This window comes from Epinephelus lanceolatus, chromosome 7, assembly GCF_041903045.1.
Source record: "Epinephelus lanceolatus isolate andai-2023 chromosome 7, ASM4190304v1, whole genome shotgun sequence".
Classification (NCBI taxonomy): domain Eukaryota; kingdom Metazoa; phylum Chordata; class Actinopteri; order Perciformes; family Serranidae; genus Epinephelus; species Epinephelus lanceolatus.
In genome coordinates, this window is record NC_135740.1 from 17,180,675 (window position 1) to 17,207,355 (window position 26,681).

General features: G+C 41.5%; 1 protein-coding gene across 1 annotated transcript; it reads left to right on the forward strand.

The window, feature by feature from the left end:
- The first annotated feature begins 13,760 nt into the window (after positions 1-13,760).
- On the forward strand, positions 13,761-16,090 carry LOC117260770 (homeobox protein MSX-2-like). Its single transcript, XM_033632850.2, has 2 exons — positions 13,761-14,209; positions 15,024-16,090. Exons 1-2 carry the CDS (start codon positions 13,909-13,911, stop codon positions 15,470-15,472), a joined length of 750 nt encoding a protein of 249 aa, XP_033488741.2. The 5' UTR covers positions 13,761-13,908; the 3' UTR covers positions 15,473-16,090.
- The last annotated feature ends 10,591 nt before the right edge of the window (positions 16,091-26,681 follow it).

A 26,681-nucleotide genomic window follows, 5' to 3' on the forward strand; every position in this document is an offset into this window, starting at 1 on the left:
TCATTCTGTGTTGACTCACTCCTTTTTACTACCTGCTCACAGAAATTTTACCAGCCAGTTTTATAGTAGCATAAGAAAACTAATAAATGCCTGTAAATCTGTGGGTGGTGCAGCATCCTGGCTGTGTTAATGATGTTTGTTAGTATTATATTTTTTGCTATAAAAATGTACAAAATGGCTTGTGCATGCTTCTATTAGTGGAAGAACATTTTTCTAAGATTATGTAGTTCTCATTTTGCTGCTTGTATGGTTACAAGAGCCGCTACATTGTCAGCTGCCGTTACCAGTACATCCATTTTGAGAGGAAACAGAGCAGATGATTTCGGAAGACCTTTGAATTCATCTTTTATTGCGGGTCAAATCTTTGGTCAACTGGCTTTATTGACATTGTTCAAACTGTTTCCACATTCGTCATTAATAAACAAAAAGTGTTCAAGAATATTGAATAATACCACTGACCTGAACTTGTTCACCAAAGGTTTCAAGTGATGAATGTGTCACCAAAGGTTTGCTCTTTTTATCAGAATTTATATTACTAAATCAACTTGGGAGCATATGGCTGTGATTATTTTAACTGTAAAATAATTGCTGTTAGACCATGGACAATTTACTTTAAATTGTTCTGCAGTTTCTTAATGTTTTGATTGATGAGCCTCATTGCCTCTGTGTTTAGAGGCCAGTTGTTTTACCCTTTTCTGCCCTGAACACAACATGGCAGCCTTATCAGAGTTCTCACTAAAGTTCAGCACAGTATGTGCTTTAATATGCAGCAGTGAAGGGTTTAATGCACCCATATTTACAACTGTATTATGATATGTGCAGATATCTGGCATTTCTACCGCATTTAAGACATGTTGTTCTGGCATCTGTAGACTTGGGCAATATGGTTTATCATTAAACAAGATATTGGCTGGCCACAGTAATGATCCTTATGTATCCACAATAACACTATGATATTCAATTGTGCAATGTCTCATATGAATTTTGCCTATTCTCTTGCTTTCTGTATGCTTCACCTCATTATTGTGGTGTATCAAAAAAAGTAACAACATGCCAGCATACATCTGACACTGTAAGTAACTACCCTTTTAACGTAAGCATATGCTGTATTACATGACAAGCAAAAAAGCAGCAGTGTGGCAGCTGTGTTGTTGTGTTGTCTTGGATGCAGCAGGAAAGATTTCGTTAAGCTTTCGTTAGCAAAAAGAATGCAAGTGCACCTATTTGGGGATTCTTTGTTTTTAAATCAAACAAAAAAAGTAGAGCCAGAGAATATTTGATTCAGTTCAGTTCAATTCCTTGTCATTCTCTATGTACACTAGCATACGGTGAACGAAATGTCATTACTCACGAATCCAAGTGCAGTAAGAGCATATAGCAAACAAGCAAAGACATTCAACGTGGACATGACAACATTAAAGTTCAATGAAAAGCATTGCGAATACTCATAAAAATAGAAATAGGTAACTACAGAGAGTTAAATAATGCATTGTAATGAACTAATAAAACAGCAAAATGATGATCTGGGTAACAGTTAAAATTAGTTTCAGGGTATATTAAAACCATAGTACATTAAATTGGGGCAGCAGTAGCTCAGTCCATAGGGACTTGGGTTGGGAACCAGAGCGTCGCCTGTTTGAGTCCCCGTCCAGACCAAAAATATAGAGCGTGGACTGGTGGCTGGAGAGGGGCCAGTTCACCTCCTGGGCACTGCCGAGGTGCCCTTGAGCAAGGCACCGAACCCCCCAACCGCTCGGGGCGCCTCACCAAGGGCAGCCCCCTCACTCTAACATCTCTCCACTTTGTGCATGTATAGGTCCTGTTTGTGCATGTGTGTGTCTTTCGGACCTGTGTGTAATTGACAAGCAAGAGTGAAAACATTGAATTTCTCCTCAGGGGGATTAATAAAGTAAATAAACTTAAACTTAAAGACATATATACATGTATGTACAGGATAATAAATAGTTAAAAGCAATGGACAGAACATGAACAAAGTGATTTGTAAGCTGTGCGATGAAAGAGTTGGCACTAAAAATGGAAAAACCACAGATCTCTGCTCCGTCTTTAAACTTACCATCCAACAGACTATCCACAAAAAACTCTCTACCACAGTGACCAATGAGTCCTCAGTCAAGTGGAAGAATGTAAGCCCATATCTGTGTTATCCTCATTCTATCAAAGGTGATAAACGTACTACTGAATAAAGATAACCTCACCAGTTGATTGATCTGATTTATTGGTCTCAGCATGCCATTGTGTATAACAGCTCTTACTGCCTGTACATTGTGGGCACTTATGGGTATTGCATATGCATTCCCAGTCTATCTATGTGGGTCAGTTGGGGATTTAAATATTGCCTTAGGCACCTGTGTTCATGAATGTGATTTTCCTCGTTACCCAGCACCATGCCACAGAATCCTTATACCTGCCGTGTATCATTTAAGATAAGTTTGATGAAAAGTTGCACTCTTGATTTGGTGCTTTCTAAAGCAAAACCTGCTCAACTGGTTTCAACAACTTATTATTTTGAAAATAATTGATTTGGGCACATTATTAGTTTACTTCTATATAATACATCTACGAGCAGCTTGGATATAGCGTGTAACGTGGCTACTTTCAGAAAATTGAAGGCACTTTGGCACTGTTTCAGAAACGAATCCTGAAGATCACAGGCTGGTGTGCTCTGCAGCAAATAGAGCTGGTGGTTTGAATCAGTAAACAGGCGGTTTATTGAGAGTGTTTTTACAGCACTGAAGATAAATTGCTTCTGGACTGGTGATTAGCAGTTAAACAGGCCTTTTAATCAGAGCTGTGGTCTGCTCGGAGACTGGCAGACTGTGGCAGCTGTACCTCCAGACCACACTGTGAAGCCTGTTGACCGGCAGTGTGCTGCATTGTTTACATGGACAGAGGCCCCAGGATGTTGTGCAGTTTGAAACAAGCTGGTTTTGTTGTACAGAATCTGTAGTGAGCTGAAACACTGGTCGAGAGGAGACATGTAGAAGACACTGAGCTATAAGATGTAATGTAAAGGGATATAGTATGTTGTGCATTAAGTCTTGTTTGGGTAGCTGTGAATTCATGTTTATATAAATTCATCCTATGTTGTTGCAGCTCTAAAATTCAAAGCCTTTGTTTGGTTTCTAAGCAGCTTTCTGACGCTGGGTTTACTCAAATGCTGGCATCGTAGATAGCAGTATGGTGGTGCTTCTGAGAATGATGGATGATTCATCGTGTTTTAACACCTACTGTACCACATCCTGACTGAAATGGCTCAATGTGAGAAACAGGACCCAGTAATGTCAGCACATTTGAGAGGTGTGGGTGTGGCACATGACTAGCAGGGGAGCTAGCTCATTCGTTTTATCTTTTTTACTCATTCTCATCCTCAGCAAAATGTTAAAGTAATGTATTGTTTTGGTTGAACTTCTTCACTGTAGTACTTGCTCTCCCTTTGACAAATAGTCGTGCTGTCTTCAACCTCTAGATGATTTTGATCACAGAACACAATATAAATTGACTATACCTGGATGTACCTTTCTTTGATACAGATACATGAATTTGCTTAATTGGCTCATCAAAGTCCTGATTAAACAGCATCATTATTACACAGGTCATGTGTTGGGATGGTCACAATAAAGGGCCACTCTAAAATGTGCAGTTTTGTCAAAAAACACAACGCCACAGGGGTCTCAAGTTTTAAGGTAGCGTGCCATTGGTATGTGGACTGCAGGAATGTCCACCAGAGCTGTTGCACATGAACTGAATATCGATTTCACTATCATAACTCCCCTCTGATTATGTGACCAGGAATTTGGCCATACATCCAACTGTCCTCACAAATGTGGTTATGTGTAACCACATCAGCTCAGGGCCTCTACATCGAGCATCTTCACCTGCAAGATTACCTGAGACCAGCCACCTGTACAGCTGACGGAACAGTTGGTTCGCAAGGTTTGCTGAAGAATTCCTGAGCAAACTGTTAGAAATTGTTTCAGGGGCTCTCATTTCAGTGGTTGATCTCAGAAAATCTTGCAGGTGAAGAAGCCGGCAGTGGAGGTCCGTGTTTGGCTCACTAGACTGGTTGGATGTACTGCCAAATTATCAGAATGACATTGGAGATGTCGTATGGAAGTAACATTACCATTCAATTCATGGGCAACAGCTCTGGTGGACATTCCTGCAGTCATGCCCATGGCACGCTCGCTTGTGTTGTGTGGTTAAACTGCACATTTTAGTATGGCGTTTAATAGTGACCAGCTCAGGGCACACCTGTGTAGTAATGATGCATTTCTAGTTTTGTTAAGTGTAAAAGGTGGTAAAATGCTTCAGAGAGCTGGTCACTGGTTTCCCTAACCAATCAGTAGAGATCAACGACTCACCCAGAATCTGACGTCATTAGTATCCATGCCTCGGGGGTGCCGAAAACAAGCGAGCATTGCCCGTTTAAAATGTCTCCGTCGTCGTGCACGCCCAGCTGCATCGCCGTTAAATCCAGTTTAGCAGCTTCCTTAATTTGGTCCTCCATTAATGCGAGTAGTGGTGAAATACCCCGATAGCATCGTTAATGTGGTCTGTAGGATTTGTAGCGGTCGCCATTGTTGCTATCCTTACCAGTTACCCACCGACGTACAGCTTGACATCAGCGTGGTGCTGATTGACTAATCGCTAGACCCCCAGCGTTCATTGGTCCGTCCATCGTTTGGATGAGATAAATTGCAAATTCATTGAAGTATGCCAGACCAGAGATGCAAGCCTACTCAGTTGAGTGGGCGGGGTCTATGGTCTGGAACCAGGCTAGGGAACTATGAAGTATGATGAAAACTGTCTGGGTTTCATTACATTTTATCTGTTGTTTGTATAACAAGACTAATTCTGCAGACTCACTAGCAACTCTACGGGGTTGTATTCAGGCACAGTGGTACTTAGAGCTAAATGCTAATATCAGCATGTTAACATGCTCACAATGACAATGCTAACATGCTAATGTTTAGCTGGTACAATGTTAACCATGTTCATTATCTTAGTTTAGCATGCTCGCCTGCTAACATTTGCCAATTAGCAACAAACACAAATTACAGATGAGGCTGATGGGAGTGTCATTAGTTTTGCAGATATTTGGTCATGAACAAAAGTTTGGGAAATTTTGAACCAATAAGGGAAAAGACAAGTGGTCCACAATGTTATTAGAGTTCATCTTGAGGGGGACATCAATGTGTATACCAAAGTTCATGGTGATTCATGCAACAGTGGTTGAGACATTTAACTAAACATCTCAAATGTAAACCTCACCAAGTCATTAGTTTGTCATCTGGGGACCATGGTTCCAAATTTCAAGACAATCCCTCCAATAGTTAAGATATGTCATTGTGGACCAACGTAGCGTAGCAGCTGACAGATAGAGAATGCCATCCATAGAGCAATGCTGCTAATGTGGCTAAAGATATTGATTACAGTGGCTTCAAAGAAAAAAAAACAGCTGGCAATCTAATCTATCAAAATCCCCACACCTTTTTGCGTAAATGTTCAACACAAGATTTTGTAGTAAGTTCTTGTTTTTGCTGATGGTAAGAGGAAGCAACCACATTTTTGGAAAGTACGGGGTTTGACAGCATGTTAGCACCTCCCTTCCTCTCATCCCTGACGGAATTACTGAACAAATTCCAACTCCTCAAGAGCATTTCATTATTTTCACTGTCAGACATAGTTCAGGGTGTTGAAATTTGCAGGAAAATGAACGCTGTCACAGAGTTTCATCAGCTTTACTTAAGTCAACAGGCAGCATCCCTTTCCAAGCCGAGAGCAAACTGCTGTGACTCCTTTAGTTCTGCGGAGAAACAGAAGGCACATTAACCTACCAGGCTGTTCTCCACACTTGAGAATGTAAATCATGAAATAAAAATTAAAAAGAAGTGGTTCTTTAATCTGTTCTCAATCCATGTGAATACTTAGTAGGGATGCACCGAATATTCGGTAACCGAAAAATATTCGGGCGAATATTGCAGAAAAACATACATTCGGTATTCGGTGGAATAAGTTAAAAGCAAGGCCGAATAATAGCGGCGTGTTTTGATAACGCAATCAGACGGCGTGCCGTGACGGGCGGATTAAAATGTTAAAGTGTTAAAGTGTGGCGATCCGTCCGTCACGGCACTCGCATTTGTGACTAAAAATTGTTTTGAGCGAGCAAAATAGGCTTAAATCATTCAGCACGCTGTACGAGCAGCCTACGGATTTCTACCACCAGCAGAAACGAAAGGCGAATCCCACCGATTGTGGGTTGAACGGGGGTCACAGACACAGACAGTAACGTTAATGTATTCCTGTCAAATACGGCGGCCATCGGCTTACCCGGCGACGGAGAAGTCAGCTCCAATAATATCCTCTTCTTGGCGTCATGACTGCCCAGAAGTACCTGAACAGCCGAGCCAGCTGAACACAGACCGTACGTGATGTGTCAGAGGAGAAACAAGCCTTTCACATTTCTCTCTTTTGTGCTTTCAGTGGCAGGTAACGGCCCACAAACCTCACTGCACTTTAGGGACTGTTCGTTACTTATGAAGGGACTGTCAGGGGAGGAGGGTGGCTGGTTGATTCTTATTTCTTTTATTTATTTTATTTTGATCCCCCCTATGTTAATCACTTATTGATGCTGTTTTTGAAGTATGAATAAGTCAGTAAGTAATTTATTCCATTGAAATATCATTGATGTATTATAGAAAAGTGATTTATCTTTTCATAAATGACAAAAGGCACATCTGCCTAATTTTTGCTGTGGTATCGTGATACTACTCAGAACCATGATATTTTCATTGGTATCACGCCGTGGATCCCAATTTTGGTACCGTGACAACACTAATCTGGAGGGGGTTCATCTGCAAAAACTAATGAAAAACTAAACAATGATATTCGGTATTCGGTACTCGGTATTCGGCCAAGCGTTTAATAATATTCGGCTTCGGCTTCGGCCACAAATTTTCATTTTGGTGCATCCCTAATACGTAGTTGATAGTTGGTAATGTTTAGTAATGTAGGCTCATTATTAGACTGGTCTTCTTTAAATGGCCGTCATCTATACTGTACTCACTTCAGAATGAGATGTTATTGCATTACAATTTGCCAATATTACTCTACAATTGATCATTGTAGCTGAAACAACAACAACAAGCTGTTACAGAAAACGGATGGATGTTTATAGGTTGCCTGTATTTTAATACTCTGTTTGTGTCACGTTGTAAATGATGAAAATGCTTCTACAGTCATGGCAGCCAATAGACTATAGATAGCTCTCCTTCATTGTCACTGTTATTTTAATGTGTAGTAATTGTAAATACTGTCTGTCATTTGTAAGAAAGAAAATTATCCCCAGAAGCCATGAAAATGACAAATGAGGGAAGATGGTTTTGGGAAGGGGGTATATTACCTGTGGATCACCTGGTTGTAGCTACACTACAGTGTAATAATCACTCTGCCTGGAGCAACTGGCAAAGCCATGTGAAAGGCGCCACTCTCACTCTCGGCAGATGGTGCTCATGTTTGTGTTTGTGGGTTAGAGCCAGAATATATAATTTCAAGTGTAAAGCAAGCTAAGCATGTCGTTTACATTATGTACTTCACTTGCCTCCATTTTAGCACGCTTACTCCCAAACAATGTTCATCAATCCACTGTTGGATTGCATTTAAGCCCATTATCTGGCTCAGAATTTCTACACATTTGCACATGAAAGAGAGGAAGCTCAGTGACATGACATTGCTGTTAATTCCTCATTGCTTGTACTATGAGCCTAAATAACCCTATGACCTACTTAGTGTGACCGTGTGTGTAATAATTCTGTCACTCATGTTCACAATCTTGTGATAACTAATATTTCCTAAATGTTAATGTGTTCTAAAGATGCACAAATGTGACTTCATAAAGTCGCAGCTCATTTTCAGGAGGAAGCTTTCAGGGTTTCGATGGGTGGTTGAAATCCTTGAAAGTTTGTGATTTTGAGTGTAAAAACGTCAAGGCCCTAAAAGTTTTTGAAAATACACAAATAGACATGGGCCATTGAGAGTGCTTGAATTTATATATTTTAAGCAAGAGTAGATGTTGAAGTTCTCTTGATTTTTTTTTTTGATTTACTTAACGTTAGTAAATAGGCTTTGTTCTGCTGTCTGCATGTGTGTCTCCTGCAGTTGTGCTGTTGTTTCAAGCGCCACCTATGCAGCACAGTTGAGTGTTCACACATTCAAGCCTCTCTCACTTTTTAATTTTTTAAAAAGCCCAATCAGTCTTTGGCATTAGCATTGGCAGTATAAAAACAAAATCAGGGAGTGCGGCAAAATGCTGCCTGCCTATTTTTGTTCATACAGAATGCGCCTTTTTTGGGGCAATGGGGGGCGTGAGCAAGTAACAAAACGTGTAGCTCAGTGTGTGACGTAAACAGTGACGTACTCCGAGGGAGGCCGCGGCTAGTCAGTCCTTCGGCGATTCTCTCATAAGTTGGCCCGTCCTTCACCGTCCCCATCACTTGACGGTTAATGGCCTCTTCATTTGCGAGGGTAAAGAGGGCGCGCAATTCCTTGTCGCCCCAGTTGCCAGCGGGTCGCACGTGCCGCGTCATCAACAGCTCCTCCCACAAGTCATCAACAGCCGTGGCGGAAGGGCGCCTCGTTCTTTTTAAACCAAAAAGGTTCCGCCAATATGTCTACCCTACGAGGCAGAAAATTGGGCACCTCGGATCAACTTGCCAATCCAGGCTCTGTGTATCTAAACGCTCGCAGTTTGCCGGCAAAACAGCCCAACATTCGGCAAAAATCTGGCAGTGTAAAAGGGGCTTTACTGAGCTGTCAGTTCAGCATGCCAAGATGCCACCAAAGTATTCAAAAGTATGGCTAAATACATACTTGTGGCATCTGGTGGCAATTTTTGCAACTGAATGCTTCCATTCACACAGTAAGTATCAAATGAAGTAGAAAACAAGGTATCAAATGAAGTAGCCTACTCTATGGTATCAGTATCACTTTAAGTGTACTGGTATTGGTACTGGTGTTGTAATGTTTTAAGCGATACCCAGCCCTATAAATTTGTGAGATAATGGCACTGAATCATTTTCTGTCTTTAGCTTTTTGTGGTTAATGTGGGTCAAAGTTAAAAAGTTTGACGTGCTCCCACAGATATCACGTGCACATTTGCATAACTGTAATGTTGTTGTGGGTGAGACGGGGGATTTACTGTAGCTGCAGTGCTTTCGTCAGTCAGGGGATTAGTTTAATATGTTTTGGCTTTTGTAATATTATGAAGTGACTCGCTTCAAACAACAGCAATGTGTGGAAACACAATGAAGGGCTGAAAGATCCGTCAGCTAACTGTGAAGTAATAATTGCACTGTCAGAAGAACCTGAGGATGCAATAATGAGAAAACACGTCTGACCACTTTCAGCATCCCAGGAGATAATTACTCCCTCAGACTGAAGCTGGTTTTCTCTTTGTACTCACAAGTCGCATTAAATACGTAATGTCTTCTGCATTGATTACATTTGCCTCCAATAGCCAGGTTATACTTATAACTAGAGCATAAATGGCATAATTGGGGTACTTGAGTATACTTTTGTTAGCTCTGTTTAATTGCCACACTGATGATAGTCATCTCTGTGCTTCTTGACTTTAAGGATGTTGGAAATAAGTTGCAAAGTAGAGAAGTACAGTCATATACATTAATGTATAGAAAGTAGCCTGCACTCTAACCACCAGCCTTCAGTAAATAAACAGCTCTGGGAGTGGTGGGTGCCAGCTTTATAACACAGGACTCATCTGAAAACATGCAGGCCAAAATGCGACCCAAATAAACTCCTCTCTGTAGATTTAGGAAAACAACTTAAGAGCTCGTTCTACTTTTAGCTGTAATCCACTCTACCCTATACTTATAAAGACATTAGACATCAGTTATCTTGAAGCTGTCCGTGGTTGTGCCTTTGTTTTTTATGTCGTTTATTTTGACTGTCTTCAGATGAAATATTGATTCAGTCCTGATTGGCCCGTGATGGCTGCAGTGAGAAAGTCCATGGGTTGCTGTGTGGAGCGGTTGTTAGTGTGTTTAAGTCAGCTTTGAACATGATGAAGCATGTCCGGGAAACAACAGCGAGACAAAAGCTGACACTAACATCACTTTTTAAAATTGTGTGGAAGGTTATATTATCATTAAAGTCAGTTATGTAAGATATCAAGTATTTTGTATCCAGCACATGACGTGAGGATTTATAAAGGTCTGTGTCCCTTTAAAGCAGGGGTTCTCAAACTTTTGTGACTTACGACCCACTTACATAATTAATAAATACTGATTAATAAATATTTTCTGTACATTTGTGAATCCAATTTTAATATATTCAGGGTCATATTTCTGCACCACACGCTTTGAAGTAATGGGGCGGCTTGTATCCCACATTATGTTTTCATTCAAAATCTGATCCATTTTGTGTCACTGCAATCGAGGAGATGTTAGCTAGCCAACAATGGTTGTCTCTACCATAAGGTGAATCATGATTTACGGCGTGTTACTAAAATATCAGCTGTCATTGAGATTATGCATTTTAATTTGATGGGTTTTTTTATATTCATGTGAATTCTTTAGCACATTTATATATAAAAATACATTATTTGGACAATTTTAATTACAGTTATTTGGCAGTACCCCCGCAGCCCACTAGATGACACTCTGAGGCCCACCAGTGGACCACCTCCTGCTTGTTGAGAATTGCTGCTGTAAAGATAATGAGGATAAAAGGTATCTGAATAAGACTTTTTCCTTTTGCCACTCAGATGTGTGTGTATATTTGTAAAAAAGCATGTGTTGATGTTCATATTAACAGTTGCAGACTGTAGACATTTGAGCCATGTGTGTACATTTGTGTGTGTGTGTGTCGGTGTGTGTGTCGGTGTGTGTGTGTGTGTGTGTGTACTCCACACTGTTGCTAGCAGAACTAATGCAGGTGAAGTGGGGCAGAAGAGAGAGCAGTGCTAATTACTGTTTGGCGTGATCAATGTGAGCTGAGGACGTCCGTTCTCTGGTCTGCTGCTGCTCTGCCTCATACGGAGACTCTGATTCTGTAACATTTGCTCGGATGGTCAGGTTGCAACAGCTCTGTCAGTAACTTCCCTCGTGTGTGTCCCCCCCACAGTTTGATACAGACTCAGCAGGGACCTTCTCAGTGACCAGTGGACAGCAACGAGCTATTTGGGCCTGGTTACTTGAGGAAAGGCTACACAGACAGATTACAATGGTGGAAGATTAAAGGGGGGATTTTATGCAGTGTCGGATTGCCCTCAAATTATTTAAAAAATCAGGCTACTTCTGTTGATAATTAAAGGGACACTTTACTGACTTGTAATGCCATTAATTAGTCTAGATTGTTTCGGTGTGAGTTGCTGGGAGTTGGATATAACAGCCATAGAGATGCACACTGAACATATCAATGTGCAGAAGGAAGCTTGCATCTACTGCTAGCTCACCTAGCACCACTTAGCCAACTAAAGTTACAGCTCAGCCAAGAAGGACACCATTAATGTTTACATCTCAACCTCTCGCCCACGAGTAGAAATGCGCTTCCTTCTGCACGGTGATATGGTTTGCGGCTGTAGTTCAGGTTCCTACATGAAACTACTCCCAACAAGGTCTGTGGATTATCTTGAGTAACCAGGTCATGATTTCTGGAAAGAGACATTGCTGTTGAGTTTTTCCAAATGTATTTTCTTTGGCGCTTTGAGCACGACAAGCAACTCACACCTAAATTTAAACGTTCGCACACCTGTTCCATCCATGCTGCAAATTCAGACCACTGCTATTGTTACTGTTTAACTCTCTGCTGCTGCTACTCAGGTGCTCTAACTTTATTTACAGTTGACAGAACAACTATTCCATCTACCGCTGTTAGCATTACTTTGTAAACTACTGATGTTACTGCTTCTTTTGACATGTCAGTTTTAATCTGCTTTTTGACAAGACATTGGATTAACCCATCATTCCTCTGCAAATTATGTTGACTCATGATGCCCTTCTCTGCGAACATCCATAGACTGTTTACACACAGTAAATGGTCTCTGTAAGAGTCAAAAAGCACAAAGAAGACTTTATACAGGATGATACTCTCTGTTTTGACTGCTTTTACTTGATGAGACTGAGTTTGATTTATTTAAGCAAAGCAATCTTTTATTTTCCTGTGGTATTTTCCCCTATCATTCAGTACTGAGTGGTAAAACACAGTGATACAGTATTCTAGAATAAGAAGTCAGTGCATTTTTGCCCAGCAGTTTTATACTGTACATAATTAGCAAGTTAATTTTTGCCCTCTTGTAGGAAGCACACTGAAATGATAGATAGGCCCTGTAATTGATTTGCATGTGTTTACAGGAGAGCGAGCTCATGCTGTGAGAGCACTTTGCGTCACATGGAGACTAATAATATTGAGGCGCTAGGGAGTCGAGCCCCTGATGCCACTGTAATCCTGCTGATTACAGAGTGAGGGTTGATCACAGAGCTCCGGACAGCTCACTCCAATCACTTCACAGGTGGCCTCGTGTGGGCATATGTATATAAGAAAAACTCACATACTAGACAAGGAAACAGACGTGAGAGTAAAGATAGAAACTGGGAGCAGACTATAGGAGACAGCATGGAATAATGCACATTAATGTTGCATCAGCAGCTGTGCATGTCTTTCATTGGCTGAATGAACACTAAACCTCACTCAATGACATTAAACCTTCTGCTTTGTATTTCCTCATGTCAGTTGTAACATCTATGACCTTTTTGGCTGGGTTTCAGGGCACTGCGTTGCCTTATCCCATCAGTGAATGGTTAGAGGCCAGATTTAGGAAGGCTAGAGCTGCTGTTGTACTTCTCATGATGTTTCCTCAAACTCCGGAGCCCTACAGGTATGAGCTTCAAACAGGCACAAGACGCCTCTGTCTCCTCCGACAGAGCAGAGACTGGGACTAATCGCAGCGGGCGCCACACACCTCAGGAAGGTAGCAATTTTCCATCATTACCGTTAAATCCTGCTTAAAAGAACCGGATTCCACAGACCTAATTACAAGGTGTTAATAATAACAATGTAATGACAGTCATTTTAAAGCCTGCCCAAAACCATAATCCATCTCCCAACTGACTCTCACATTAAATGTGCGGTTTCTCTACAGTGATAGTTGGCATTCAAAAGCACCGTGATTCTTATTGATTACCATTGTGATTACTCCCACAATTGGTGTGTCAGGTCCTGCGTGTTAGGGCTTGAGTCAGGAGCTCTGTCAGCTTTTGTTAAGTGGAAATACAGCTCTTCAGATGTCACATTGATGTTTTTCATCCTGCTGCTGGTGGTGCTCGTAGAGACAGCCAGGCCAATCCACCAGCCTAATTGCAGGATGGAGTAGACAGGGGATTGATTTACTTAAAATGAGTGTTTTTTTATTTCCAGAAAATACAAGGCCTCATCCAAAAGTTGTATGCATCAATTCAGCACATCAAGCAGGACTATTTTCCTGTACTTTCAATGTCAGCAGAGCGTTTGCAGTCTGCAGAGTGAATAAAATACAGTCAGTATTTATAAAATCGTGTGAGCTGTTATCAAGAAACAGTCTTCCTTCTGCGTAATTGCTGCTAAATGAGGCTGACGTGCAGCTGATCGCCTGTCTAGTTGGAGGTGTGGCGACACAGGGATCCAGACCAGAGGGCCTCAAACGCACCGTCCAATCACAAGTCTTCCGCGAACCCGGATCGGGACGCATCACTGAAATTCCCGAGAACCTCCCAAAGTTTTTCCAGCAACAACATTGTAACAACTGTGGACTCTGTGTGTTTGCACTCCGTGACAAAAGAGTTATGCGCTCTCTGGATTGGAATTAGACATCGATCCGGGCCCTGAAAAGACAGCATGCCATCCCCTGGAGACTGGAGAGACGAGTGTTCGACAGACGAGGATGTACAAGCACCGCGGCCGAGGAAGCGCGCGGCGCAGGTGTCGTGCCTGCCCTTCAGCGTGGAGGCGCTGATGTCGGACAGGAGGTCGCTGAATGCGACGGACAGAATAGATGGAAAACGTCCTTTGAACGATGACCAGGCGCACAGGTCGGATTTGTTTTCCCAACAACTAGTATCTATCAAACCAGAGCCATCGGAACGAGGGGACTGTGCGTCCTGGATATCCAGCCCCATTAAGATGACAGCACCACCCCGTAAGTGAAGAGTTATTAATAGGAAGGATCCAGTCTAACATGGTTTACATAGAGAAAGTTTACAACTGATACATTTAAAGTCTTGTAAATATATAAATGAAAATAGAGATTCAGTCTTTTTTTGAAAGCACATTGATAATATAGTTAATTTAAGTATTTATAAATAATTTATTTTTGTACAATGAATTATTTTCACCCTTTTTTGTCCATTTATGACTGGACCTGATAATCTACTTTTAGAAAATCGTTTTTTTAAATCAGATTACTTTTTTAATCAATCATTTAGTATATACAAATTCAAATAATGACAGATGGTCATCACAATTCACTAGAGCTTATTGATAATAATGATAACAATAATAATTATAATAAACTTTATTTATATAATACCTTTGATACAGGAAATGCAGCCAACCGGCCAACAAGGGAATTCAATATAAAAGGGACATTTAAAAACCATGTGAAACAAAAATTAGGTAATTAGATGATTTTCATTTAAAAGTGGAGGTTATTTGAGATCCTATTAATCAAAATCTCAAAGTATTTAGCCTTCATAAGGTGAGGTGATGATCAGCTGTCCAAACCCAAACTTAATTAGTTAATAGTGACTTAAAAAGGAAAAATAGCCCTCAAAGAAACAGAAGAAGAGAAGCGGCAAACAGGGAAGGTTTTGCACTTATCAAAATTGTTGTCAAGAACGTTTCTGTCAGTGAACTAATTGAATAACTGAGTAATTGTTTCAGCCTTTATTTAAGTATAAAAGTATATAAAACTGGGTGAACTCTCAGCCTCACATCTGTCCCATGTCCTGTAGGGGAGCTCAGTCCAGCAGTGTGCTCTTTGAGGAAGCACAAAACCAACCGCAAGCCTCGCACTCCCTTCACCACCACACAGCTTCTGGCCCTGGAGAGAAAGTTCCGTCAGAAGCAGTACCTGTCCATCGCCGAGCGAGCTGAGTTCTCCTCTTCCCTGATGCTGTCCGAGACCCAGGTCAAGATCTGGTTCCAAAATCGACGAGCCAAAGCCAAGAGGCTTCAGGAGGCCGAGGTGGAGAAACTCAAAATAGCAGCTGGCATTGGGCCCAAGGCAGTATTCCACCCAGGCTTCCCTTCCATAGGTTTCCCCCTCAGTGTTAACCTGCAGGCTGGATCAGCAGCACTCTACGGACTGGGCTGCTCATACAGCCGCAGCCCCCTTCTCCCCGCCACACATCTGGCCATGTACGCCTCACAGTTTGGGCACAGCCTCTTCCACCTCTCCTGAGATGAAGCAGCATTACACAGACAAAGAGGCATGGAAGTGTGTTAAAAAAGAGGACAGGAGTGTATCATGAAGTCATACACCTTATAAAAAACCTAATTAAGGACCTGAAGTGGAACTGAAGCTTTATAATCTTACTGGTGCAGCTGGAGTTACAAGGAGAATTTATAAATGTCCTTTTACAAGGCTGTAGCATCTTGAAGGTCCTGTGCTGTTTGTTTATGCCGATTCAGCAGGGGTCACTGATGATGAATAGGAGACTGACCAGGCAGCGTGTTTCTGATTATTGTACCAGATTGCATATATTGCAGCCTTTGTGAGTTGTTTTTTCTACTCTTCTTGTTTTCCTGGATGAAGTCAGCATTGGGAATAATGTATTCACTTGTTTGCCTTGAACATGCAGGGATATTGTTTGTTATACCCCTCTCAGAACAAATAAAAGGCCACAATTGGAGAATGACATTTTGGCCTGGCGATGTGCAGGCTTGTTTAAAAGCCAGAGCATTCCCAGTGACTCATTTATTTATGATAACCCTTGGATTCATTTACTATATCATAATGCATAGCTACACTTTTGAAGGTAATATTTTGTGTGTTTGCTATTACATTAAAGCTTTTAGTTAACCCTCTGTTTTCTTCTCCAATTGATCTCCTCATGTAGCTGGTGAGCTAACTCTACTCAAATGCAGTTGTCCAGTGATACACAACCTTTAATGGGTGTTTCAGCTCTCCAGTTGAGTCTTGTGAGCCCTTCTGATTCTGACTTCCAGCTGCCTCTTCGTGTGTACTCAACATCTAGGACAATGCTTGGTGGTTCTGTCAAGCTATGTTTTTTCTACAAATGCTCAGAGGAGTTACAGATCGCCACACTGATTATGCCAGGAAGCCTCACAAGCAGATCTCTGTGGTGAACAGATACGCTTGAGATCTTTTGTGTATGCAGATTAGGGTCTGATATCTTGAGGATTCCCTCACAGCACTGTGGGCCTCACCGGATTGATCTCCTGTTGACATTTATTATTATGGATCACCTTTGGGAGCGCAGCAACTCCCATTATCAATTGTCATTTCCCATCTTCTGATCGTCCTGTCCCAGCAGACATTTTGATTTGTCATAGCAGAAAAGGCACAAGTGTTACTAATGACACAAACAATGGCTCTATTTCAATCAAGTGTATCAGTAAGCCGTGATAGTGTGACATTCATTTAATTCATTACTCATTTTATTTTCCTCCTGTGACATGATCATGAAGGGTTTAGTTCCATCCTGGACAAAAATAACTCAGGGTTCCCACTGCTTCCTGGAAAACCTGGAAAATGAGAGAAAAAGTGATCTTGTGCTGTTCTGGAAAATTATCCCAACAATCTCCTATATTCTTTCAGCTGAGAAAGAACTACCACCGAGTATCTGTCAAAGCTTCCCAAAACAGATAACATTCACAACTGATAGGGCAAAGTTACGATCAGGATCATATCAACATTCAAATGATAGTTAATGGAAGAGAGTACTTTGAATAGGCTGCGCTCGGTTATGTTGTGGAAACATACCCCCAAGCACTACAGGTTGGATGACATTACAACTTAAGTGGCCGAAACTCAGAATAAAGCAGAATAGAGTGGGAACCCTGTAAATATCTTCTCTCATTGCTGTGCACACTGGCCATTATTTTCTGCCTCTCTACTGTAATTTGCATTTTTTGCGTAAGAAAGTATGAAAAACTCATTTTTAGTTTAGAGCCTGTTGAGACATACTTATTTATAATGAAAAATAAAAACATTGCAGTGTTTTGCATTATCTAAGCTGATAGGCGGTCCTTATTGCAACAATAAATCACTTGGGCCTACCAAAAGTGTAGCAGTTAAACAGTTAACTCTGTGGAAGTGTTCTTTAGCCGAATTTGAACAAAACACTTTCCAAGACCTTTGTCCTGCAGTTGTTTGGAGAAAAACAACCAAAACTTTGCATCTTAAACAAGGTTTAATCTGGGCTGGAATTAAAAATTTCTTTAGTATTCTTCTGAGACTTTGACTACATTCAGGCTGCAGGCAAAAGTGGCCCAAATCTATTTATTTTGCTTCTGCATTACACAGTTATTTTTTTCTTAACAATGTGAAAATGACAAATCACATGGAATCTGATCATTTTAAATCAGATTTGGGCCACGTTAATATGCTGTCCCAAATCACATAAAGGTCCAGTTTTTGCATTAGGCCTGTTTCCACCACAGGAACTTCGGGGTAAATTTACGGGGCCAGGGCCGTTGGTGCGTGTCTCCACCGCAGGAACCACCCCCGAAGGACAGAGTTCCGGAACTTTTACAGGGGCTAAACAAGTCCCTGCCTCGGAGTAGGAACTCAGAACGGCCCCGAGAAACTCCTGGCTGGGGCTTGGGGATTACTTGGTGCTGATTGGATATACTCAAGGCGGAATGTGACGTCAACAGAAAGCAACAAAATAGTCGGCATTTTTAAAACTCAGCAGACGAGGGTTAGCTCGTTCATAGCTTCCACCGCCATGTAAACAAACTCAATAACCGGTCCGTGAAAAACATATTTTTTTCCGGCAGATATCTTAGTTACAACATGATTGAGCTAGCAAAGCAGTTTTGTGTTGCTATGTGTGGTATTTATTCAGTTTTGGGAAATCACGATGTCTAGAAAGCATCAGCAGACAGGAACAGCTAACAGCAGCAGCAAAGCTAACATCAGGACGTCATCTGTTAAAAGCCTCCCGTTGTCGGAAACGACATGAAACTACTCCAGTTAGCTCAATCATGTTGTAACTAAGACATCCGCTGGAAAAAATATTTTTTTCACGGGCCACTTTGTGAGTTTAGTGAGTTATTACAGACTCCGCTATCGGCTAACAGCTAACAGCTAACAGCGTCCCTACGCCACTATGTCGCCCGGTCAAAATGGTCGCGCAACGATTATGTCACATACAGAGCCCGGTAACTTTACAGGAACCTTCCTCCTACTACGCTCTCTCAGTGGAGACACGGCGGTTGAGAGGGCCGAGCGAGAGGACGTTCCTGTAGTAGTTCCTGCCCCCCACATAGTACCAGGAACTTCTTCAGTGGAAACGGGCCTATTGTGACCTCACGTTGAACAGTTGTATGGGAATAAATGTGACGTTTATGACACTCACAGATGGGCTGAGTGTCTCGCCACAGGAGTCTTGAGTAGCTGCGCTGACGGATGTTGTTAAAAGTAGCCCTTGACATTCTGAAATTTTGGATGAAATCAGTTACAGTGAGGCCATTTACCCACCACTCTGGCTCACATGGGAATCTGATGCTGGCCACATTTAAAAAAAAAAAAAAAAAGAACAGCAAAACAAAAAAAATCAGATCAGAGCAATAAATCCAAATTCAGCACTAAGGTTTGCAGTGTGAACATAGCCTTTATGTTGAATTTTTGTGCTCATTAACCAAGAGACCTTTGAAGTAAGGAAGCTGTGCATGACGAACCGAAACATATTAGTGAAACCACTGAGCTATTTAGTTTTCTAATCTGCTTCAGAGCTTCACACTGCAAATAGAAAGCCTGGTGTAATACTGTATGGCTGCATGTATGAATAAACTAGGATCTGCTGTATGTATGTGGGGGTGGATGTTCAACTGGGTGGTCCGAATGAGGAGGTGTTGCACTCTTTAATGAATACTTATCCAACCAAATTTCCTCTAAAGATGTGAAATTATGTCTGCAAAAATGAATGTTTTCTTCAAATAGCACATCTCATATTGTCTTAATTGCAAACATGTGTTTTCACATTATCCTCTTGGACACCATACAGGTGGAGATTTACTCCTTTGATGTGAGCTGTATTTTTAAACTGTGTAAGTGAACTCAATCTGTGAACTTCGCAGCGCAGCGTTACACCAGGCTGTCCCTTTGCAGTCCCTGGTTTAATTGTCCTTGTCCCTGAATTCTGACTCCAAAGCTCTGTGAAATTATATGTGTAGACTCAGTGATAACAGCGCAGGGCATTATACGGTCTCTCTCACTTTCTGTCTTTCTGTAAACTTGGGGAAAGCTTGTTACCATTAGCACATATTTCACAGTCCATTTGCTCCCCTCCATTTTGAAATTAAACCCAGCATTAGGCTGATAGCGAGGTCTTTAATGGCTTTGATTGCTCAGTAACCCCAGCCTCCAGTTTCAGATGCTTGCAATGTGAAACCTTAGTGGAGGAAATGATCACAGCCCAAAGTGGAGCAGCTGACCTCTGATAAAGAAAAAGAGAGGTCTTATAATGGGTAAAAAAACACATAAGATTGAAATGATGAGGAAATGCATTATTTTTATGGAAATATGCTTTGATAAGTTATTAATACAATGACTGAGCTAATGTGAGTTTCACAGGTAGAGAAGTCAGTGGGGATTCAAGTTATGCAAGAAACATATCCTCAGCCAAGAAAAGAAAAGGTTCAGAAGAGCTCATAGAGGCTTAAAGGATAGGTTCACATTTTTTTAAGTCTCAATACAATACTCACAGGCCTTTATGTAAATTGAGACAGTTTCTGGACACTAATCACTCCTGTTCTCCATACTGGCTGTGGGGAAATTCACTCCTAACTCGATTCTACTGTAGGAGCTGTGACAAAATCCACAGTCCTTGTTCTGTGCAAAAATTCTTTCTAAAGTTTGGCTGATGATAATATGAGGTATTGAATTCAAGTTTGTGTCTTTCAAAGTTGCAACACATTCTCACTCTGACCTCGTCACATACAGTGGTGGAAAAAAGTTTTCGGACACCCCATGCATTTGTGAAATATTGCATTAAGAATCACTCTTAGGTCTTCAAGTGCAATTTCTTTTAGTACAGTCACAGCCAAAATACTAAATAAATCCTAAAAAAGCCATTAAAAACTTAAAATTGATTGGTTCCATAAAAATACATAAGAAATTTTGAGTATTGGGTCATTTTGGTACCAGTGATGAAGGTCGTTCTTTTTATTAAAAGACACAATTTTTGTTGCCAAGCTTCGTGTCTACATAAAGCCAGCACATTTGAAAGTTCTTCAGACACAAAAATGGCTAAAACAAGGAACCTAACGCAGGAAACACGCCTGAAGATAAAGATTCTCAGCCAGGAAGGATACAGCTGCCGCCAGATAGCCAGGAAGTGCAGATGCAGTCCTTCAGCAGTTGGATACACTCTGCAGAAATACAGACGAACCAACAGCTTGGAAGACAAACCAAGATCTGGGCGTCCAAGGGTTTCTTCAGCAAGAAATGACCGCATCCTGATCCGCATGTGCAGGCAAAACCACCGAATGACATCACAGGAGCTTCAGCAGCAGTGGTCAAACCAAACTGGTGTCCAGTGTTCCACCCGCACTGTACGTGGCCGACTTTTAGATCATGGCTTAAGGTCCTACAAGGCTATCAAGAAGCCCCTGATCAATGAGAGACAGAGGTTAGCCCGGCGTCGTTGGGCCCAGGCACACAAGAACTGGACAGCCAGGAAGTGGAAGAAGATTTTGTGGTCAGATGAGTCCAGTTTCCAGCTTTATCTTCCTCCTACTAATGTGAGGGTACGCAGAAGGCCAGGCGAAGCATTATCTCCAGCATGTACAGTACCTACTGTCAAGCATGGTGGAGGCAGTATCATGGTTTGGGGATGCATGAGTGCTGCTGGTGTTGGTCATCTCACTGTCTGTGATGGCACATTGAACTCTACCAAGTATTGTACCATTCTCGAAACCCACATGCTCCCTTCTGCGCGTGCACTGTTCCGTCGAGGTAAAAACTGGATGTTTCAACAAGATAGTGCCCCTTGTCACACATCCAAGGCCATTAGAACTTGGCTGCAGGAGCACAGTATCCAGGTCTTAGAGTGGCCAGCTCAATCCCCGGACATGAGCCCCATTGAAAATCTGTGGTGGATTATCAAAAGGTCTGTTTCAAAGCATAAACCAAAGAATTTAGAAGAATTAAAAGCAGTAATTCAAGAAGAATGGGACAAGATTACCCCTCAACAGTGTGAAAGGCTCGTGGGGAACATGCCAGCCAGGATTAGAGCTCTACTACATGCCAATGGCAGGACTACTAAATATTAATTTGATGATGTGATGGTTTATTTATTTTTTGTTCAGTTTTGAACACATTCTCTGTTATTTGTTGACTTTGATACTGTCAAGAATTTAGTTTTGGTAGTTTTTCTTGTTGTCTAATGCAGCCACACCTTTTGAAACACAAAAAAGATTTTTCCACAAATATTTCATGATAATATTTGAGATTGTGTAAAATTTTAAGGGTGTCCGAAAACTTTTTTCCACCACTGTACGTTTGGTCATGGACTTTCCATGCCCAGATACGATGTGAAAGGTAACCTGGGTGTGCTGGATGTTGACCTTCTCGGATGCCATGCCATGTTAAGCCTGTCACATACATTGTTATTTTTTCAAAATAGACTTCCGTTTTCACGGGAAATTTAACGTTTACAGACTCTTTCAAAATAAACACACTACGTTAGTAAAACCGAGAATAGATGTTTTTTCACCTTCAGCAGCTAACGTACGTGGTTAGGTTTGGGCAATAAAATCACATGATTAGCTTTAGGAAAAAAGAACAGGGTTTGGCTTTATAATGTTACGGAGTGTGAACACCGCTCTCCTGGGTGAAAGCCATTTTTTTGGACCCATCAACCACACCTCCCGCCTGCCCCACTTGGACTTTTGTCGCCTTAACTTCAGTTCTTGTCCCACTGCGTTTCCCCCTGATGCCGCCGATTGCCATTAAACTGTAAGGGTGATCAGGCGTCTATCATGCAAACATAAAAGGACAGCTTTTTTGTCATTGTCTGACGCCGCAAGTCACTGTCCAAGCGCCGGATTTCAATGACTTCGGGGTGAGACTTGGATGAAAGTTACAGTCCTTAAAGTACCAAATTTCCTTTTTGTGTTTGCCAGTGTTTTCTGGTGATTTCTCAGTGATTAAGTAAATAATAGCCTGGGCTACTAATTGAAGTTTAACGGTATGTCTCATGTACTTCTCTCAATTCGTAGTGACAGTCCAGAAAGTGACACTTTTTTTTAATATAAAAGTTACCAACTGTAGCTTTAACAGTCTGTTTGCATTTATTTTAGCCACAGCGTAATCGCTAATTATCTCTTCTATCTAATTAATAAAGGTTACATTTCCTATTCATTAACTTGTAGATAGATTTTAAAGGCATTTATGCAGCATGTCAGTACATAAAGTCTTGCAGTTCTGCCATAATCCACAAGGTGTCGCAGCCTCCCATCTGTTGCTGCTCAGATTTTAATAAGGACATACAGTGCTGGCCACTCTCATATTTATAGACTTATTCTTGGCATTTAAAAGACATTTCAGACCTCCATATTATCGTAGAAAAATTGTTATCTAACTTGCAACTTACAGTCTCTTAGATAATGTCTGTTGAATTCGTCATGAGAGCCCTCGTGAATAAAAGATGAAACTTGTATGTGTTGCTCCATTGTGCTGATGGTAAATGGCATGAGTGTGGGGACTGGGGATTTCTAGAGCTCAGTGTTGTGGAGACAGAAGCATTTTAGTCTTTGTACATGCATCATTGCAAAGCACTGTTGCATCAATTCTGCTGAGACTAAGAATAAGATTCAATCTGATCGAGAATAAGTGCAGAGAAATATTGTGTAGTTGTGTAGCTCTCTTTATTGTGATAAATGCAGATATTCACAGCAGCTGTCTAATTGCTTCTATCACACTGGCATTTCATTAAACATAACTGCACACAATTTATGAATCCATTTACTGTGTTAAAAATGTGTCTAAAGCAAAACAAAGCAGTCGGAGCCATTGTGTTAAAAGGACAAGAAGAGCCAATGTGGGGTTTCTCACTGCCCCCTTCCTCTCCTGTCCCAGCCTGTTAGGCAAAACTGAGATTCGGAGGAACATTTCACCATCTAACTGCACGCAGGAGCAAAACTGAAATATAGTACGCGCTTCATCGCACAGCAGAAAAACACAAATTTAAGGATCACTTCCCACAAGGGTGGCAGTAATGTGAGAGATGACAAATAAAAGAGGGGTAAGGGAGAGGAGAGTGGGAGTATTTTATGTGGTACTTCCACACACCTCACAGGATGAGGAGGAAAGCACTGACATTTGTGTTGTTGGAAGTGCTGTGATTAGAGGACATGCTTTCATGTCTTCATCAAAGCCGTAGAGCAGGTGTGTTTCCCTGAACAATCCCTGCTCTATCCTCCACATATGCAGTGGATTTCTGCATCTCTAAACATCTTTCCCCCCTCTGCCTTTCTGTCTCAATTTCATTCTGACTCCTTAACTTCAATGTCACACAACAGGCAGGAGGGGCTATTAACAATCATAATATAATTAGGCACCCAGTCAACCTTTGTGATTTTGCTGTGAAGTCAATTTGTGTGCTGATTATAATGGCAAAGGAGCGCCCTGCACAAACTGTGGTGACAGGCTTAGATACAGTAACAAGTTGACAGATTCCTCACAGGGAGAACCTGATCTCAACTGAAGCACGCAACCTTACACACACACACACACACACACACACACACACACACACACAGAGGCAGACCTCGTCCTCAGAGTAAACCCACCTCTAGCAGTTTCTGTCCTTTGTTTAGTTCTTTCAGCTGCTTTTCAAGAGACGTTTCCATCAGTCAGGTCCGCCGAACGACATGACCTATTTATACACAAAGACTCACCTAAAAAGCTTTGGCTTTGAGGTTATATGACAAAAAGCTTCCTCTGGGGTCATGGCTGTTTTTTTGAAGATCTGGGGCACCAATGGCAACAGGAGGAAGAAGTCCTCACAGAAATGAGAACAACACACTCCAGGATATTGTTTTTTTTTTTTTTTTTATTAGTTCTAATGTTAAAGGCTTAAAATACTTCACCATTTCACCCCCTCTCACCCTGTGTGTTTTTCTGTCTCTTTCTCTAATTCTCAACTCTTGTGGATTTGCTTTTATTTCCCAGGGTGTTATTGTAGGAAAACTGTTCTCACCCCCTACAAAGCAGCAGCCTGGTATTATCTGCGTGCTGATGTGATTGTTTGTACGTCCAATGCTTTTTTGAAGGCCTGAGATGAACACATCTGGGCTCAGCATTGCTTTGTACCTCTGAGACTGAATAACAGCATGAAGTTTCATGGCAGTGAGTGTTTACAGTACATCCAGTACATACTGTCCTCCTTTCTCTCAGATTTGTTTCAGCTTAAGCTTACAAAGTACCATACTTTTAAAATTAGATCTCTTCTATGTTTTGAGGTGACTTACAGATAGGATGCACCAATGTCATTAGAGTCTTGCAGTGACATCCATACATTGCCCCATGGGAGGTTTATACCCTCCGCTCAAGCCTTTTCAAAGCGCTGCCATCTGTAGCCATCACCATTGTCCGTGTCTTCTCACAAATCTGTGCGTCCGCTCCGTCTCCTGAGATCCTATGAGTCATCAATCTCCCCCATGGCCTCTATTGTACTGAAGGAGATCTAGCCCTCCAACACTTTCTGGTAACTTCATAACACACTCGCCGACATGAGATATTCACCCAGTTACACGGAAAGACTGATGCACACAGACGCATGCGATGGGGATTAAATTCCACAGATGCCCTAAGCACTGAAACCTGAGTTATGGTACATATGGGACAAAGCCACAGTGTTGTAACTCTCTGCAGAGGCTCCGTTCAGCTGTCACCGTGTTTTCATATTTGTTTGAGAAAATGTTGAGCAAAGCTGATAGCATCTTTTCCTTCTCTGATTTGCATCTGAGGAATATGAGGCTTATGCTCACTTTCCCATGTCATTTCCGTTCATCACTGAAGATGTTTGTCTTTTCTGTGGCAGATAACAGAAGTAAAGATAAGACTGCTAGCTGTGGAGGCTTAAGAATCAAGCGAAAAGAAGTAATTTGGCCCATGTGGTCCATAATTTGACCCCGGTAAAACATCAAGGGAGGACTGTAAAAGTTTTGTGCTTATTCTTCACATTTTCAATTCAAATGTCCACGTTGATAAGATGTAATACATGCAAATAAAGCTGGTCTTGTAAAGCATGTAATTCAGCAAAACAGGCTTGACCCCCTGTCTGGACACATATTGAATTATTGATAAACAGAAGGTGGGCTAAGCAGGGGAGCAGACTTCCAGATGGGACAATTAAAGCAGATTAACATAGTCCTCAAAAGGACCATCCATCTCCACTTCCTGTCAAGCAGTCTGTCTCCCCAGTGTTGATGTAAACCCTTTGAATACAAATCCCTTGTTGAAACAGACGATGATGAGTATTTGTTTTACCTCCCCCTTGTTACGCCAGCGGCTCTTTAGTACTGTTTACACCATTACTTCTCATAATGCGTATACATTCACTACAGTCCTGTTTACATTCACTTTATTCATTTGCATTGCTGTCTACAGCAAATCATATTACTTTACTCATATTTTATTTATGTTTATATTTTAGCCCTATGTTTCAGCTTGCACTATTTTAGGGTTTAGATTCAGATTGTGCAATTGCAATTGTTGGACGTATGATAAAATAAAGAACTTGAACTTGAGTTTGTTGGTTGGTTCACAGTTTTGATCCAGACAGAAATATCTCAACAACTGTTGAATGGGTTGACATGAAAGTTACAAAGACATTCATTCTCCCCAGATGATGAATCCTAATGGCATCATCAGTTCAAAGTTTTAATTTGTCCAACTGTTGGAAAGGCTGTTGATTGTTGTAATAAATAGGCGGAGCAAGAGGCACATCTCTGGCAACTCTGAGCAAAACCAGTTATTTCTGACAGAGCAGGACAGATACTGGTTGCTTTTATTAGTGCTGTTTTACATATGCTGAGCTAATCTACTTACCATGTGTTTTGCTCATGCTAAGGCTAATGCCAATTGTCTTCATGGTAAAAATGTTGGCATTGGTGGGGGGTTCGAACCCAGGGTAGGGGAGCTCCTCTGTGTGGAGTTTGCATGTTCTCCCCATGTCAGCGTAGGTTTTCTCCGGGTACTCCAGCTTCCTCCCACGATCCAAAGACATGCAGGTTAGGTCAATTGGTGATTCTAAATTGCCTGTAGGTGTGAATGTGAGTGTGAGTGGTTGTCTGTCTCTATGTGTCAGCCCTGTGATAGTCTGGCGACCTGTCTTGAGTGTACCCCGCCTCTCGCCCAATGTCAGCTAGGATAGGCTCCAGCCCCCTAACAGGATAAGCAGTTATGGAAAATT